The 19,406-nt window shown below is 38.1% G+C and overlaps 1 protein-coding gene across 4 annotated transcripts in view; it reads right to left on the reverse strand.

Moving 5' to 3' along the window:
* TSGA10 (testis specific 10) overlaps window positions 1-19,406 on the reverse strand; it is a 139,099-nt gene that overhangs the window by 39,670 nt on the left and 80,023 nt on the right. For all 4 annotated transcript variants that reach the window (XM_023552546.2, XM_023552547.2, XM_064268448.1 and 1 more), the window contains one exon: window positions 14,719-14,928. In XM_023552546.2, the coding sequence (XP_023408314.1) occupies window positions 14,719-14,928 (210 nt within the window). The remainder of the gene's footprint in view (window positions 1-14,718; window positions 14,929-19,406) is intronic.

A 19,406-nucleotide genomic window follows, 5' to 3' on the forward strand; every position in this document is an offset into this window, starting at 1 on the left:
TCACCACCCCCTCTGGCTGAGCAGTACCCCACTGCATGTATGCACCATACCCTGGCAATCCATTCATCTGTCAGTGGGCATCCAGGTCGCCTCACCTCTTGCCCACTGTGAACAGTGCTGCAGTGAACACTGGCACCCAAGTCTCCCCCTGAGTCGCCGCTCCCAAATCCCCCAGGCATACACCCAGGAGTGGAACCACTAGGTCCTCCACAATGGCTGTACCACCCCGCATCACCACCAACAATGTCCTTCTTTTTTAATATAGATATTTACAGTTACTAGTTTCCCTCTAAATATTGCCTTAGTTGAACTGTGTAAGTTTTGGCACATTGTGTTTTCACCTTCATTAATTTCAAAGTATTTTCTTTTTCCCTTTGTGATGTATTCTTTGACTCACTGGTGGGTGCTGTTTAATTTCTATATATTTGCAAATTTCCCAAATTACTTTCTTTTATTGATTTCTAATCTAATTCTTGGGAGAAAGACCTGGCAATCTGCTCTTGTAAAGATTACAGACTAGGAAACCCTGTGGGGCAGTTCTACTCTGTCACATGGGGTTGCTATAAGTTGGAATCAACTTGACAGCACACAACAACAACAAATATAATCCTATTGTGGTGGGAGAACATACTTTGTATGATTTCAATCTTTTTAAGCCTATTGAGGCTTGTTTTATGGCCTAGCATATGGTCTATCCTAGAGAAGCTTTCTTGCATAATTGAGAAGACTGTATTCTGCTGTTGTTTGGTAAAGTCTTAATAGATTTCTGTTAGGTTTAATTTGTGTACAGCATTGTTCAAGTCTTTGATTTTCTTGTTGATGTTCTTCCTAGTTGCTCTATGCATGAATAAAAGTAGGATATTGAAGTCTCCAACTATTATTGTTGAATTGTTTAGCTCCAGTGAAATATAGAAATGTTATACCTACTTAGCTCTATTCTCCCTCTTATTTTTAGTGCTATTAATGTTTTATATGTCACAAACCCAAAAATATATTGTTATAAAAATACTTTAAAATTTTACATAGTTGAAAGGAGTTAATAGAAGAAAAGAGAGCAAGTATATATTTATAGAGTTTGTTGTATTAATCTTCTTACGAACTATTTCTGGCTCCCTTATATTTCTTCCTGTGGATTCATGCTATCATCTGTTATGGACTGAACTGTTGTTGTTAGGTGCTGTCAGATCAGTTCCAACTTATAGCAACCCTATGTATAACAGAATGAAACACTGCCCAGTCCTGCACCATCCTCACAATCGCTGTTATGCTTGAGCCCATTGTTGGCAGCCACTGTGTCAATTCATCTCACTGAGGGTGTTCCTCTTTTTCACTGACCCTCTACTCTACCAAGCATTAGGTCCTTCTCCAGGGATTGGTCCTTTCTGATCATATGTCCAAAGTATGTGAGACGAAGTCTGGCCATCCTCGCTTCTAATGAGCATTCTGCCTTGAGTGGTGTTCCTCGCTGGAATAAATTACGTTCCCCAAAAATGTGTGTTGAAATCCTAACCCCTGTAATTGTAAATATGACCCTGTTTGGAAATAGAGGTTTTTGTTACGCTAATGAAGTTATACCAGAGTAGGGTAGGTCCTAAACCTAATTACTTCTGAGTTATAAAGAGAGCAGAATAGACTCAGAAACATACACTGAGGAGGAGACACATACCAGGGAACGCCAAGGAACTCCCAAGGCTACCAACAAGGAAGAATCCTCCCTTACAGCTGATGCCCTGATTTGGACTTCTAGCCTCCAGAACTGCGAGGAAATAATTTCTGTCTTTAAAGCCACCCACTTGTGGTATTTCTGTTATGGGTGCACTAGTAACTAAGACACCGACATCATTTCCTTACTGTCATATGCTTTGCTCTCACCTGCCTCCTTTGTGCTGTTATATTCACATATGTTACATTTCTACATGTTAAGGCCCAACAATGCAAGTACATGCATATCATATTATGCAACTGATTTTTAAATCAGTTAAAAGAAGAAAGGGGTAGAAATATGTAATTATATTGTCTTTTATAATTTCCTACTAATTACCCTTACTGGTGCACTTTGTGTGTTGTGTGTGTGTCATTTACCTTCAGCTTGAAGAACTTTTAATATTTTGTGTAAAGAATGTGTGATGGCAATGAATTCTCTCCATTTTTATTTATCTGAAAATGCTCAATATAAAATTCTTGTTTGACAGAGTTTTTCTTTCCAGAATTTTGAATAGGTCAACCCAGTGCTTTTGGCATCCATTCTTTCTGATGAGAAGTCAGTTATTAATTTTACTGAGGTTATCTTTTAATCTTACCAAGGTTATATTTCACATGACAAGTCATTTTTTTATTGCTGTTTTCATGATTTTCTTTTTGTCTTTGACTTTCAACATTTTGTCTATGATATGTCTGGGTTTGGATCTTTTTACATTGATCATACTTGGAATTCATTACACATCTTGGATGTGCACCAAATTCAGGATATTTTCTGCCATTATTTCTTTGAATATTTTTGTACTCCTTGATCTCTCTCCTGTCCTTCTGGTACTCCCATAAGGTATATATTGGTGTGCTTAGCGGTGTGCCACATTTCTCCGACATTTTAAATATAAATTAGTGAAGACAGTACAATTGCTTATTTCTTCTCCTTTCTTTTCGTAATGAATTTTAAAAGCCATTGCATAAAACAGTACATATATATAATTGTATTGTATTGTTGAGACTATAACACATAAAAAAATAAAAATAAAATAACATATAGAAATGTAATATATTTCACATTAATAGCACCAAGAAGGCAGATGGGGGTAAAGTGCATCAGAGTAATTATTCTTCATTCTTTTTTCTTTCTGTTCTTCAGGTTGTGTAATCTCTACCACCCTGTCTTCATGTTTGTTGATTTTGTCTTACACCAGCTCAACTCTAATGTTGGGATCCTCTAATGAATTTTTCATTTCAGTTATATTACCTTTCAACTCCACAATTTCTACTTGGCTCTTTTTTATAATTTCTATATTTTTACTACTATTCTCTATTTCATGAGACATTCTCATCATACCTTCCTTTACCTCTTTAAATGTGGTTTCCTTTAGTTCTTTTAACATTTTAAAATAGCTGCTTTGATGTCTTTGTCTGCTAAGCCCAACATCTCTGGACCTTCTCAAAGGCAATTTATTTTGCTTGCTTTATTTTCCTGTGGACAGCTCACACTTCCCTGTTCCTCTGCACGTCAAATATTTTTTCTTGAAGACTGGACATTTTGCATAATACACTGTTGTTCTTAGGTGCCGTTGAGTTGGTCCTGACTCATAAAGACCCTATGCACAAAAGAACGAAACACTGCCCAGTCCTGTGCCATCCTTACAATCAATGTTATGCTTGAACCCATTGTTGCAGCCACTGTGTCAATCCATCTTGTTGAGGGTCTTCCTCTTTTCTGCTGACCCTGTACTCTGCCAAGCATGATGTCATTCTCCAGGGACTCATCCCTCCTCACAAAATGTCCAAACTATGTATGACGCAGTCTCGCCATCCTTGCTTCTAAGGAGCATTCTGGCTGTACTTCTAAGACAGATTTGTTCATTCTTTTGGCAGTCCATGGTATGTTCAATATTCTTCGCCAACACCACAATTTAAAAGCATCAACTCTTCTTCGGTCTTCCTTATTCATTGTCCAGCTTTCACATGCATATGATGCGATTGAAAATACCATGGCTTGGGCCAGGTGCACCTTAGTCTTCAAGGTGACATCTTTGCTCTTCAACACTTTAAAGAGGTCCTTTGCAGCAGATTTACCCAACACAGTGCGTCTTTTAATTTCTTGACTGCTGCTACCATGGCTGTTGATTGTGGATCCAAGTAAAATGAAATCCTTGACAACTTCAATCTTTTCTCTGTTTATCATGATGTCGCCCACTGGTCCAGTTGCGAGGATTTTTGTTTTCTTTATGTTGAGGTGCAATCCATACTGAAGGCTGTGGTCTTTGATCTTCACTAGTAAGTGCTTCAAGTCCTTTTCATTTTCAGTGAGCAAGGTTGTGTCACCTGCATAACGCAGGTTGTTAATGAGTCTTCCTCCAATCCTGATGCCCCGTCTTCTTCATATAGTCCAGCTTCTCGGATTACTTGCTCAGCGTACAGATGGAGTAAGTACCGTGAAAGAATATAACCCTGATGCACACCTTTCCTGACTTTAAACCAATCAGTATCCCCTTGTTCTGTCCAAACAACTGCCTCTTGATCTATGGAAAGGTTCCTCATGAGCACAATTAAGTGTTCCGGAATTTCCATTCTTCGCAATGTTATCCATAATTTGTTACGATCCACACTGTCGAATGCCTTTGCATAGTCAATAAAACACAGGTAAACATCCTTCTGGTATTCTCTGCTTTCAGCCACGATCCATCTGACATCAGCAATAATATTCCTGTTTTCACATCCTCTTCTGAATTTCTGGCAGTTCCCTGTCAATATACTGCTACAGCTGTTTTTGAATGATCTTCAGCAAAATTTTGCCTGTGTGTGATATTAATGGAAACCCTGGTGGCGCAGTGGTTAATTGCTATGGCTGCTAACCAAAGGGTCGGCAGTTCAAATCCGCCAGGCGCTCCTTAGGGCAGTTCTACTCTGTCCTATAGGGTCGCTATGAGTCAGAATTGACGGCAGTGGATTTGTTTTTTTTGGGTTTGGTAATATTAATGATATTCTTGTATAATTTCCACATTCGGTTGGATCACCTTTCTTGGGAATAGGCATAAATATGGATCTCTTCCACTCAGCTGGCCAGGAAGCTGTCTTTCATATTTCTTGGCAAAGATGAGTGAGCACCTCCAGTGCTGCATCTGTTTGTTGAAACATCTCAATTGATATTCCATCAATTCCTGGAGTCTTGTTTTTCGCCAATGCCTTCAAAGCAACTTGGACTTCTTCCTTCAGTACCATCGGTTCCTGATCATATGCTACCTCTTGAAATGGGTAAACATCGACTAACTCTATTTGTATAATGACTCCGTGTATTCCTTCCATCTTCTTTTGATGCTTCCTGCATCATTTAGTATTTTCCCCATAGAATCCTCCACTATTTCAACTCCAGGCTTGAATTTTTTCTTCAGTTCTTTCAGCTTGAGAAACACCGAGCGTGTTCTTCCCTTTTGGTTTTCCATTTTCAGCTCTTTGCACGTGTCATTATGATACTTTGTCTTCTCGAGCTGCCCTTTGAAAGCTTTGGCTGCTCGACGTTCGAGAGCAAGTTTCAGAGTCTCCTCTGACATCCATCTTGGTCTTTTCCTTCTTTCCTGTCTTTTCAATGACCTCTTGCTTTCTTCATGTATGATGTCCTTGATGTCATTCCACAACTCGTCTGGTCTTCGGTCACCAGTGTTCAATGCATCAAATCTATTCTTCAGATGGTCTCTAAATTCAGGTGGGATATATAATATACTGTAGCAACTCTGAATATTGATTCCCCTACCCTGGTGCTTATTGTGGTTATTGCTCATTTGTTTCCTTTTTTATTAGTTTAGTGACTTGGCTGGACTATTTCCACTCAGTTTATTACCTTGAAGTATATTGTCTCTGATGCTGCTCCGCAGGGCATATGCACAGTATGCCTGTACTGTGCCCCTTCCCAGGGACATATGTGTGGTCACCCTAACCCTTATCCCCAGAATTACAATTTAGCCACGCTTTCTTTAACTATCTCTATCCATGATCTCCCTGTTAAGTTTCTAGCCGTTCTGCCTCTATTGGTATCATACGCGGCTGTCAGTCTTCACTAATTGAATTGCTAGCTGATCTATTGTTTTTAACAATGCCCCGGTGATATAAATTGCTTCACAGTTTGATCCAATTAAATTCAGGCCCTTTGTGGAGGTAGTTTTCAGGCATATCTTTGAGGCTTGCTCTGATCCCAGAAAGGTTCTTCCTAGCTGTGCTTTCTGAGGTTCTCTTTAAAATTCTAAATGGTCAGTTGTCTTGGGTTTTTTTGTTTATTATCGTAGAGCTACTGTTGTTGTTGTTGTTGTTAGGTGCCATCAAGTTGGCTCCGGCTCATAGCGACCCTATGCACAACAGAACGAAACACTGCCCTGTCCTGAGCCATCCTTACAATTGTTGTTATGCTTGAGGCCATTGTTGCTGCCACTGTGTCAATCCACCTCGTTGAGGGTCTTCCTTTTTTTCCACTGACCCTGTACTTTGCCAAGCATGATATCCTTCTCCAGAGACTGATCCCTCCTGACAACATGTCCAAAGTATGTAAGACGCAGTCTCGCCATCCTTGCTTCTAAGGAGGATTCTGGTTGTACTTCTTCAAAGACAGATTTGTTCGTTCTTTTGGCAGTCATTCTTCGCCAACACCACAATTCAAAGGCATCAACTCTTCTTTGGTCTTCCTTATTCATTGTCCAGCTTTCACATGCATATGATGTGATTGAAAATACCATGGCTTGGGCCAGGTGCACCTTAGTCTTCAAGGTGACATCTTTGCTCTTCAACACTTTAAAGAGGTCCTTTGCAGCAGATTTACCCAATGCAATGCATCTTTTGATTTCTTGACTGCTGCTACCATGGCTGTTGATTGTGGATCCAAGTAAAATGAAATCCTTGACAACTTCAATCTTTTCTCTGTTTATCATGATGTTGCTCATTGGTCCAGTTATGAGGATTTTTGTTTTCTTTATGTTGAGGTGCAATCCATACTGAAGGCTGTGGTCTTTGATCTTCACTGTAAGTGCTTCAAGTCCTCTTGACTTTCAGCAAGCAGGTTGTGTCACCTGCATAACGCAGGTTGTTAATGAGTCTTCCTCCAATCCTGATGCCCTGTTCTTCTTCATATAATCCGAGAAGCTGAGCTATATGAAGATAGAGCTACTAGCTTCCTCTTAATTGTGCAGCATGGTTTTTTGAAAGCTCTTTGGATGTATGTGTCAAAAATTCCACTTCTTGGAATCCATCTGAAGGATATAAGGCAAATGTGATAAAGGTTTTTATGCGACAAACTATTTACCATGTTGTTTTATACACAAATATTTGAAAAATGTTATTGTCCAGCAATAGGGAAACAGTGAAAAATAAAATTTAAGTGTAAGATACCATTATCACAACCATGCAAAAAGGACACAAAAATCTGACTAGGGAAAGAACTAGAAGGAACTGTAACAAAATGTCAATAGTAGAAGAAAGTCCCATGTTCTAGTTCTAAGTTCTAAAATTGTAGCCTAAAATTTTAACTACATTTAAAAAAAAAATTCTGCTTTTATTCAAAAATTATATGAGAATCTCCAAAGCACTTTTAATATTCCTAAGAAAATAATCCATAAATATTACTTAAAGAATGTTAAAGAAGGAGAATTACAATTCATGCTCTCAGTATTTCTCTTGAGAAGAGTTAGATAACACACAGATACAGTACATTCATTCTGAAGACAGAAAACTAAGATCTGGGTGAGTTGTATGGTGTGTGAACTATAACTCAATAAGCTTTTTTTAAAAGAAAAGACAACTAAGACCCAAAAAGGTCCTATAATTCCTTATTCTAGTGCTTTAGATAATTTTTATAGGAAAATAAGGAGATATAATCTTTTGCCCTTACCCTCTCCTCTCTCATGTAAAATTACTTGAGTGATTCCAGAGATTAAAGGCTATTCAATATTAGAAAAAAATCAATCAATATAATCCATCACATCAACAGGCTAAAGAAAAAAAAAATCACGATTATGTTAATTGATGTAGAAAAAAGATCATTTGACAAAATTCAAAACTCATTCATATTAAAAACTCCCTAGAATACAGGAACAGATCATAACTTCTTCAACTTGATAAACAGCATCTACAAAAAACATACAGATAACATTATACTTAACGGGGAAAGACTGAATGATGTTCTCCTAAGGCAGAGACAAGGCAAGAATGTCCTCTCTCACCACCCTTATTCATTGTAGTGCTAGTTCTAGCCAGTGCAATAAAGAAAGAAAAAGCACACAGATCAGAAATAAAACTGTCCATATTTGAAGATAACATGATTGTCTATGTAGAAAATATGGAACAATCTATAGAAAAACTTCTAGAACTAATTGAGTTCTGTAGGGTCACAAAATACAAGATAAACATACAAAAATCCATTCTATTTCAATATACTGGCAATGAAAATGTGGATGCCAAATTTAAAAAATAGGATATCATTTACAAGAGCTAAAAAAAGAAGTATTTACATGTAAATCAAACAAAACATATACAGAATTTGCATGCTGAGAACTACATTATGCTAATGAGAGAAATCAATGAAAATCTAAATTAATGGAGAGACATACCATGTTCATGAATTAGAAAGCTCAATACAGTAAAGATATTAATTCTCCCCAAATTTATATACAGGTTTATCACAATTCCTACAAAAATCACAACAATATTTTTCATAGATATAGACAAGAGTACTCTACAATTTATATGAATACTCAGATTAGCTAAAAAAAGTCTTGAAAAAGAAGAATAAAGTAGCATAAATCAGTCTACCTGATTTGAAGACTTACTGCAAACTACAGTAATCAAGACTATGTGGTAATGGCAGAGAAACAGTCCCACAAATGAATGTAAAAGAACAGAGAACCCAGAAATAGACTCATTCAAATATAGCCAACTGATTGACAAAAGTACAAAAGCCAATTCAATGGAAGAAAGATAGACTTTTTAATGAATAATACTAGAGCAATTATGTATCCAAAGGGTGGGGGGGGGGACGAACTTTGATATAAATCTCACACTTTATACAAAAATTAAGTCAAAATGGATCATGGAATTAAATGTGAAACATAAAACCATAAAAATTTTAGGAAAAAAATTAGAAAAATCAGTGGGATATAGAGCTACGCAAAAAATTCTTAGACTTAACACTAAGAATCAACTCGACAGCACTGGGTTGGTTTTGGGTTAACACCAAAAGGGTAATCCATAAAAGGAAACTTTATAAGGTGAACTTCATCAAAATATAAAAGTCTGCTCTGTGAAAGACTCTGTTAAGAAGATGAAAAGACAAGCTACATAGTGAGAGAAAACATTTGCAGACCACATATCTGATAAAGTACGAGTTATGCAGAATAAGCAAAGAACTCTCAAAACTCATTAAAAAAAGCAAACAATCTAATTGAAACATGGACAAATGATATGAACAGACATTTCACTAAAGAAGACATACACCTGGCAAATAAGCAGATGAAAAGATACTCAACTTCATTAGTCATTAGGAAATGCAAATTAAAGCACAAAAATATGGCACTACACATACATGTTGTTGTTGTTAGGTGCTGTCGAGTCAGTTCTGACTCATAGTGACCCTATGCACAACAGAACGACACACTGCCCTGTCCTGCACCATCCTCAAAATTGGTGCTATGATTGAGCCCATTGTTGCAGCTCTCTTTGAGAGTCTTCCCCTTTTTCGCTGAGTTACCAAGCATGATGTCATTCTCCAGGGACTGATCCCTCCTAATAACACGTTCAAAGTATGTGAAACATAGTCTCACCATCCTTGCTTCGAAGGAGCATTCTGGTTGTACTTCTTCTAAGACAGATTTGTTCATCCCTTTGGCAGTCCATGGTATATTCAATATTCTTTGCCAACACCACAATTCAAAGGCATCAATTCTTCTTCAGTCTTCCTTATTCATTGTCCAGCTTTCAAAGCTTATGAGGTGACTGAAAACAACATGGCTTGGGGCAAGCGCAGATTAGTCCTCAAGGTGACATCTTTGCTTTTCAACACTTTAAAGAGGTCTTTTGCAGCAGATTTGTCCAATGCAACGCATCTTTTGATTTCTTGACTGCTGCTTCCATGGGTGTTGACTGTGGATCCAATTAAAACGAAATCCTTGACAACCTGAATGTTTTCTCTGTTTATCATGATGTGGCTTATTGGTCCAGCTGTGAGGATTTTTGTTTTCTTTATGTCGAGGTGTAATCTATACTGAAGGCTGTGGTCTCTGATTTTCATTAGTAAGTGCTGCCAGTCCTCTTCACTTTCAGCAAGCAGGTTGTGTCACCTGCATAATGCAGGTTGTTAATAAGTCTTCCTCCAATCCTGATGCCCATTCTTCTTCATACAGTCCAGGTCCGGCTTCTCAGATCATTTGCTGGGCATACAGATTGAATAGGTATGGTGAAAGAATACAACTCTGGTGCATACCTTTCCTGACTTTAAACCATGCAGTATCCCCTTGTTCTGTTCGAACAACTGCCTTTTGATCCATGTACAGATTCCTCATGAATGCAATTAAGTGTTCCAGAATTTCCGTTCTCTGCAATGTCATCCATAATTTGTTACGATCCACACAGTCAAATGCCTTAGCATAGTCAATAAAACACAAGTAAAGATCTTTCTGGTATCCTCTGCTTTCAGCCAGAATCCATCCAACATCAGCAACGATATCCCTGGTTCCAAGTCCTCTTCTAAATTCGGCTTAAATTCTGGCAGTTCCCTGTCAATATACTGCTGCAGCCACTTTTGAATGATCTTGCTTGCATGTGACATTAATGATATTGCTCGATAATTTCCGCTTTCGGTTGGATTACCTTTCTTGGGACTAGGCATAAATACGGATCTCTTTTTTTTTTTTCCAGTCGGCTGGCCAGATAGCTGTCTTCCAAATTTCTTGGCATAAACAAGTGAGAACTTGCAGCACTGCATTCATTTGTTCAAACATCTCAGTTGGTATTCTGTCAATTCCTGGAGCCTTGTTTTTCGCCAATGCCTTCAGCGCAGCTTGGACTTCTTCCTTCAGTATCATTGGTTCCTGATCATATGTTACCTCCTGAAATGGCTAAATGTCGACCAATTCTTTCTGGTACAGTGACTGTGTGTATTCCTTCCATTTCCTTTTGATGCTTCCTACATTGTTTAATATTTTCCTCGTAAAATCCTTCAGTATTGCAACTCAAGGCTTGAATTTTTTCTGCAGTTCTTTCAGCTTGAGAGATGCTGACCGTGTTCTTCCCTTCTGGTTTTTTACCTCCAGGTCTTTGCACATGTCATCATAATACTTTGCCTTTTCAAGCTGCCCTCTGAAATCTGTTCAGCTCTTTTACTTCATTATTTTTTCCGTTTGCTTTAGCTACTCGATGTTCAAGAGCAAGTTTCAGAGTCTCTTCTGACATCCATTTAGGTCTTTTCTTTCTCTCCTGTCTTTTTAATGACCACTTGCTTTCTTCACGTATGATGTTATTGATGTCATTCCACAACTCACCTGGTCTTTAGTCATTAGTGCTCAACAAGTCAAATCTATTCTGTGGAGATGGTCTCTAAATTCAGGTGGGATATACTCAAGGTCATACTTTGGCTCCTGCAGGCTTGTTTTAATTTTCTTCAGTTTTACCTTCAACTTGCATATGAGTAACTGATGGTCTGATCCGCAGTCAGCCCCTGGCCTTGTTCTGACTGATGATACTGAGCTCTTCCATCGTCTCTTTTCACAGATGCAGACAGTTTGATTCCTATGTATTCCATCTGGGGAGGTCCACCTGTATAGTTGCTGTTTATGTTGGCGAAAAAAAGGTATTTGCAATGAAGAAGTCATTGGTCTTGCAAAACTCAATTATATGATCTGCAACATCATTTATATCACCAAGGCCTTACTTTCCAACTACGGATCCTTCGTCTTTGTTTCCAACTTTCACATCCCAATCACCAATAATTATGAGTGCATCCTGATTGCACTTTTGATCAATTTCAGACTGCAGAAGTTGGTAAAAATCTTCAATTTCTTCATCTTTGGCCTTAGTGGTTGGTGTGTAAATTTGAGTAATAGTCATCTTAACTGGTCTTCCTTGTACGTGTATGGATATCATCCTAACACTGACAGCGTTGTACTTCAGGATAGATCTTGAAATGTCCTTTTTGATGATGAATGGAACACTACTCCTCTTCAAGCTGCCATTCCCCACATAGGAGACCATATGATTGCCTGATTCAAACTAACTAATACCAGTTCATTTCAGTTCAGTAATGGCTAGGATATCAATCTTTATGTGTTTCATTTCATCTTTGACGATTTCCAATTTTCCTAGATTCATACGTCATATGTCCCAGGTTCCAATTATTAATGGGTGTTTGCAGCTGTTTCTTCTCATTTTGAGTCATGCCACATCAACAATCGAAGTTCCCGAAAGCTTGACACCATCCACGTTATTAAAGTTGGCTCTACTTTGAGGTGGCAGCTCTTCCCCAGTCTTCCAACCTGAGGGGCTCATCTTCCGGCACCATATCAGACAATGTTCTGCTGCCGTTCATAAGGTTTTTACTGGTTAATTCTTTTCGGAAGTAGACTGCTGAGTACTTCTTCCTAGTCTGTCTTAGTCTGGAAGCTCAGCTGAAATCTGTCTGCCATGGCTGGCCTTGCTGGTGTTTGAACACTGGTGGCATAGCTTGCAGCATCACAGCAACACACAAGCCCCCGCAGTACAACACACTGACAGATGCGTGGGGACACAGACAGAATAGCTAAAACAAAAAACAGCAACAACAACAAAATGCTGGCCAGGATGCTGAGAAACTGCATCGCTCAAACGTTGCTGGTGGGAACACAAAATGGTGCAGATACTGGGAAAACACTTTGGCAGTTTAAAAAAAAATTAGCTGCACTCATGGGCATTTACAGAGAAATGAAAACCTATATTCACAAACACACATATCAAAACTGTACATGAATATTTATAGTAGTTTTATTTGTAATATCCAAAAACTGAAACCAACCCAGGTATCTTCAACGGATGAATGATTAAACAAACTATGATATACCAATAGCATGGAATACTACTCAGCAATGAAAAGGAACCTGGATAAGTCTCCAGAGAATTACACTGAATGAAAAGGGCCAATCCCAAACATATTATATGATCTCATTCACATAACATTCTTGAGATGACAGAATTACAGAAATGGAGAGGAGATTAGTGTTTGCCTGGGATTAAGAAGGGGTTAGGGATAGAAGGAAAATGGACAGAGCTACAAAAAGCCAATTGAGGAATCTGCTTATGGAAATACTTTGTATTTTTCCTGTACCAATATTAAGAACCTGGTTGTGGTATTGTACTATAGCTCTGCAAAATGTTACCATTGGGGGAAAGCAGGGCAAGGATACATGAGGCTTCCCTGTATTATTTCTTGCAATTGCACGTGAATCTACAATTATCTCAAAATCAAAAGTTTAATTTAAAAGAAAAAAATATTTAAGTGTTCCCTACATGTGTAGCACAACTGAAGAAATACAAAGATAAATAAAATGATCTTTGCACTTGAGATTACAATTTACTGTGGGAAGAAAGATACACACATAAAGAACTAAATTACAAGACAAAAAATTAATATCGGCAGTAGTTTAAAGAACTAGGAGAACAGGAAGCAACTGATTACAATTAGAGCTACAAAACTTGGGGCTAATCATACTCAAAATATTTCAAAGGGTATAAATCATCATCAAGATTTATATAATACTCCTGCTGCTAAGGGTAATGATTTTAAAATTTAAGAAGGATTATTGGAATAGACTTGGTGATGGTATATTATTATTTTAGTAAGTTCTGTGATGATATTTTCTGGTATTTCATCTTTGTATTACTTCAATTGTTTTAGCGGCATGCATTACTTTTCCAATCTGAAAACACGGAGTAAAAAATGTTTTTAAAGAAAAGAATTAAGAAGTATTGTTTGAATTTTTATAGTGAGCATCTATTTATGAGTTACTTTCATCATTAAAAAGTTCTCGCCGAAATAAAGAAACACAGATTTAAGGAAAAGTCTGAGAACTATGGTATGGATTACTTCATCGAAATATTAACAGTGGGTTCTTACAAAAACTGACAAAACATGTGATTCTCTAGTACATCATGTTCTCCTAACAAAATAAGAAGCTCAAAAGGGCTGAGTAATGACAAACGTAAACACGCCCCAAATTTGCTGATACTTCAGTTACACTGTGCAACTTCCATACATACCCCCTTACGATCTGGGCTCCGCCTCTCCAGACTCAACTCCAGCCACTTTCTTCCATTCATGCTGCATTATCCATTGCGTTATTTACGATTTACTCAAGAATCCATCCTTTCTTATACCTCCCTACCACTGCCTATGCTGTTGCTACCTCTGAATGGAATTCATCTTCCCATCTGAGCTCAGTAGCACCTCCTTGTGAACTCTCCCCTGATACCTTTAGGCCAAACAGGAACTCCCTCTCCTAATACTACGCTTTCGTGTAACAGTCACCCAAAATTATTTCTATGTCGACACGGGGGGCCCTTGACAGGGTCTGTATCTTTTGAACATGGTATTTCCAGTGGCAAGCACAACGTCAGCCATGCAGTAGATACGATTAACTGAACTACAGTTTAAAATGACCCAGTCAGTTACTAAAAAACACAAATTTAGTTTAAAAGACTATCATTAAAGTTGTAATTTAGTTGCACAGACAAGCTCGTAGTTCTGTACTGAATGCTGTGTCAATGCGTTTTATAATTCTTCCGGCTAAAAGTAAATGCAAACGACATATTAAAGGAAGAACTTCTGCTGTGTCTTGAATTGTTTGGAACACAGTTATCATAAATTACTGTTTGGGCTTTAAAAAATAAAATCAAAAGTTGGAAAACATGGTTTGATGTAATATTTTATAAAATTTTTGCTACTTTAAAATTGGAGTAATTTACAGCTTAATAAGCAATTTCAAAAGGATCCTTTAAAAATGTATTACATACCATTTCGATTTCTTGATCTTTAGCAACTAGCTGCCGATTAAGAAGTTCTTTGCTTGAGTCGAGTTTAATACAGAGTTCCCTCGTGGAAGACAAATCTGCAAGGGCAGACACTTTTTCAAACTGAACCTTCTGAAGTTCCTCTTCCATCTTCACAACAGACTTATGTAATGTAGAAATCTGTGACTTGTAAGACCTTTCTGCGTTTAAGTGCTGCAAAAGCAAGGTTATTATTTTATACATGTATGTAAACTTGAACAAAATTACAATATGAAAAACAAAGTAGGACAAATCTTTTAATGATAGTACACTCAGGCTATAAAGATTTGTAGATGACATAGGTGGTAACAGTGGGTACCAAAAACTCCAGGAAAGAGCAATTCAGTCCTCAAATTTCTATAAATTGGAGCAGGTGGTCAACTGGTTATTCTTTTTAATATACTTAGGAAAAAGCATTATCCCACTTAAAAGCCTCTACCCTCAAAACTAGTTGAGATATATACATTTGTTCTACAGTTCTGATCATATCTGCCAGAATTTTAATTATTCCATAGTATAAACCTGTTGTTAAAGACAAAATGTTATCTCTTGTTTGACTCACAACACTTATTTTTTATTATCAATCTTACTACCATAAAATGGGGACTGATAACGCTCCAGCACCTACCAATTCCTCTAGGGGGAAAGGGCTATGGGTAAGCATAAATTAAGCATACACTGACACACATACACATACACACATAAACCACCACACATATACACCCAAAAAAACCAAACCCATTGCCATCAAGTCTATTCTAACTCATAGCAACCCTATAAGACAGAGTAGAACTGTCCAATTGGGTTTCCAAGGAGCGGCCTGAAGATTCAAATTGCCGACCTTTTGGTTAGCAGCTGAGCAATTAAATACTGAGCCACCAGGGCTCTCTATATATACACACACACACACGCGCGCGCACACACACACTCACACAGGTTATTGTTAGGTGCCCTCTAGTTGGTTTGGACTCATAGTAACCTCACAATCATTGCTATGCTTGAGCCCACTGTTGTAGCCACTGTGTCAATCCATCTGGTTGAGGGTCTTTCTCTTTTTGGCTGACTCTCCACTTTGCCAAGCATGATGTCCTTCTCCAGGGACTGGTCCCTCCTGATAATATGTCTAAAGTATGTGAGGCCAAGTCTCACCATTCTCACTTCTAAGGAGGATTCTGGTTGTACTTCTGCCAAGACAGATCTGTTTGTTCTTCTGGCAGTCTATGGTATATTCAATATTCTTTGCCAACATCATAATTCAAATGCATCAATTCTTCTTCAGTCTTCCTCATTCACGGCTTGGGTCAGGTGCACCTTAGTCCTCAAGGTGACAGCTTTGCTTTTTAACACTTTAAAGAGGTCTTTTGCAGCAGATTTACCCGATGCAATACATCATTTGATTTCTTGACTGCTGCTTCCATGGGCGTTGGTTGTGGATCCAAATAAAATGAAATCCTTGACAACTTCAAAATTTTCTCCGTTTATCATGATGTTGCTTATTGGTCCAGTTGTGAGGATTTTTGTTTTCTTTATGTTCAGGTGTAATTCATACTGAAGGCTGTACTCTTTGATTTTCATCAAGTGCTTCAAGTTTTTCTCGCTTTCAGCAAACAGATTGTCATGTGCCTATTACAGGTTGTTAATGAGCCTTCTTCCAATCCTGATGCCACATTCTTCATGTAGTCCAGCTTCTCAGATTATTTGCTCAGCATACAGATTGAATAAGTACGGTGAAAGGATACAACCCTGATGCACACCTTTCCTGATTTTAAACCACCCAGTATCCCCTCGTTCTGTTTGAACGACTGCCTCTTGGTCTATGTACAAGTTCTTCATGAGCACAATTTTTCTGGAATTCGCATTCTTCCCAATGTTATCTATAACTTGTTAGAATCCACACAGTGAAATGCCTTTGCATAGTCAATAAAACACAGGTAAACATCTTTCTGGTAGTCTGTGCTCTCAGCCAAGATCCACCAGATATCAGCAATGATATCCCTCATTCAGTGTCCTCTTCTGAATCCAGCTTGAAATTTCTGGCAGTTTCCACTCAACATATTGCTGCAACCATTTCTGAATGATCTTCAGCAAAATTTTACTTGCATGTGATATTAACGATATTGTTCAATAATTTCCACATTCTGTTGGATCACTTTTATTTGGAATGGAAACAAATATGGATCTCTTCTAGTCAGTTAACCAGGCATCTGTCTTCCAAATTTATTGGCATGGACGAGTGAGCACCTCCAGCATTGTATCTGTTTGCTGAAACATCTCAATGTATATTTTGTTAATTCCTGAAGCCTTGTTTTTTGCCAATGCCTTCTGTGCAGCTTGAACTTCTTCCTTCAGTACCATCAGTTCTTGATCATATGCTACCTCCTGAAATGGTTGATCATCGGCCAATTCTTTTTGGTACAGTGACTCTGTGTATTCCTCCCATCTTCTTTTGATGTTTTCTGTGTCATTCAGTATCTCACCCGTAGAATCCTTCAATATTGCAACTCGAGACCTGAATTTTTTCTTTAGTTCTTTCAGCTTGAAAAATGCTGAGTGTGTTCTTCCCTTCTGCGTTTCTAACTCCAGGTCTTTGCACATTCTAATACTTTACTTTGTCTTCTCAAGCTGCCCTTTGAAATATTCTGTTTGGGTCTTTTACTTCATAGTTTCTTCCATTCACTTTACCTACTCTAAATTCAAGACAAGCTTCAGAGTCTCTTACCGACATCCCTTTTGGTCTTTTCTTTCTTTCTTGTCTTTTAATGACCTTTTGCTTTCTTCATGTATAATGTCCTTGATGTCATTCCACAACTCATCTGGTCTTCAGTCATTAGTGTTCAATGCATGAATCTATTCTTGAGATGGTTTCTAAATTAAGATGGGATATACTCAAGCTGTACTTTGGTTCTTGTGGATTTGTTTTAATTTTCTTCAGCTTCAGCGTGAACTTCCTTATGAGCAATTGATGGTCTGTTCCACAGTCTGGCCCTGGCCTTGTTCTGACTGATGATATTGAGATTCCCCATTGTTTCTTTCCACAGATGTAGTCGATTTAATTTTCTGTGTATTCCATCTGGCGAGGTCCACATATATGCCACTTATGTTACTGAAGAAAGGTATTTGCAATGAATAAGCCGTTAGTCTTACAAAATTCTGTCATGCGATCTCCAGCATTGTTTCTATCACCAAGGCAATACTTTCCAACTTCTTTGTTTCCAACTTTTGCATTCCAACCACCAATAATTATCAATGCATCTTGGCTGCGTGTTTGATGAATTTCAGACTGCAGAAGTTGGTAAAAATCTTCAATTTCTTTATCTTTGGCCTTAGTGGTTAGTGCATAAATTTCAATAATAGTCATATTCACTGGTCTTCCTTGTAGGCATATGGATATTATCCTATCACTGACAGTGTTGTATACTTCAGAATATATCTTTTCAACAGTGAAAGTGAAGACATTCCTCTTCAATTTGTCATTCCCCGTAGACTGTATAATTGTCTGATTCAAAACAGTGAATACTAGTCCATTTCAGCTCACTAATGCCTACAATATCAATCCTTAAGCATTCCATTTCATTTTTGAGTGACTTCCAATTTTCTTAGATTCATACTTTGTATACTGCACGTTCTGATTATTAATGGATGTTTGCAGCTGCTTCTTCCCATTTTAAGTCATGCCACATCAGCAAATGAAGGCCTCAAAAGCTTTACTCCATCCACATCATTAAGGTCGACTCTGCTTTGAAGAGACAGCTCTTCCCCAGACATATTGCCTTCCAACCTGAGGGGCTCATCTCGGCACTATATCAATGTTCCAAAGCTAGTCATAAGGTTTTCACTGGCCAATTTTTTTTAGAAGTATATTGCCAATACCTCTAGGGGTAGTTTGTCTTAGTCTGGAAGCTCCACTGAAAACTGTCCACCGTGGGTGACTCTGCTGGTATTTGACATAACAGTGGCATAGCCTCCAAAATCACAGCAACATGCAAGCCACCACAGTGTGACAAACTGACAGACGAGTAGTGGGTTAAAAAAAAAACACAGAAGAATTACCTCAAACCCCCTACCCACTGGACTTTTTAAACAAATTTTAGTGATCAAAAAGAAATCACAATGTAATTGGATGATATTTAAAAGTGAATGGCAGTAGGGAACAGAACTCAAATTCATATAAAAAGACCAGGCTTAATGGTCTGACTGAGGCTGGAGGAAGCCCCGAAGCCACGGTCCCCGGATGCTCTGTTAACCCAGAACTAAAAGCATTCCTGAAGCCCACTCTTCAGACCAAGAGTAGACTGGACTAGAAAACATGAAATAATACTCATGAAGAGTGTGCTTCTTAGTTCAAGCAGATACACGAGACCAAAAGGGCGGCTCCTGTCTGGAGGCAGGATAAAAAGGCAGGAAGGGAGAGGAACTGGTTGAATGGACACAGGAAACCCGGGGTAGGAAGGGGGAGTGTGCTGTCACATTACAGGGAGAGCAACTAGGGTCACATAACAATAAACCCAGTGAGTGTATAAATTTTTATATGAGAAATTAACAAGCTATAAACTTTCACCTAAAGCACAATTAAAAAAAAAAAAAAAAAGCCAATGAAAGCATAACCTCAAAACTTGTGGGATGTTGCCAAATAAATAATCAGAAAAGAATTC

The sequence above is a fragment of the Loxodonta africana genome, chromosome 15 (assembly GCF_030014295.1).
Source record: "Loxodonta africana isolate mLoxAfr1 chromosome 15, mLoxAfr1.hap2, whole genome shotgun sequence".
Classification (NCBI taxonomy): Eukaryota; Metazoa; Chordata; class Mammalia; order Proboscidea; family Elephantidae; genus Loxodonta; species Loxodonta africana.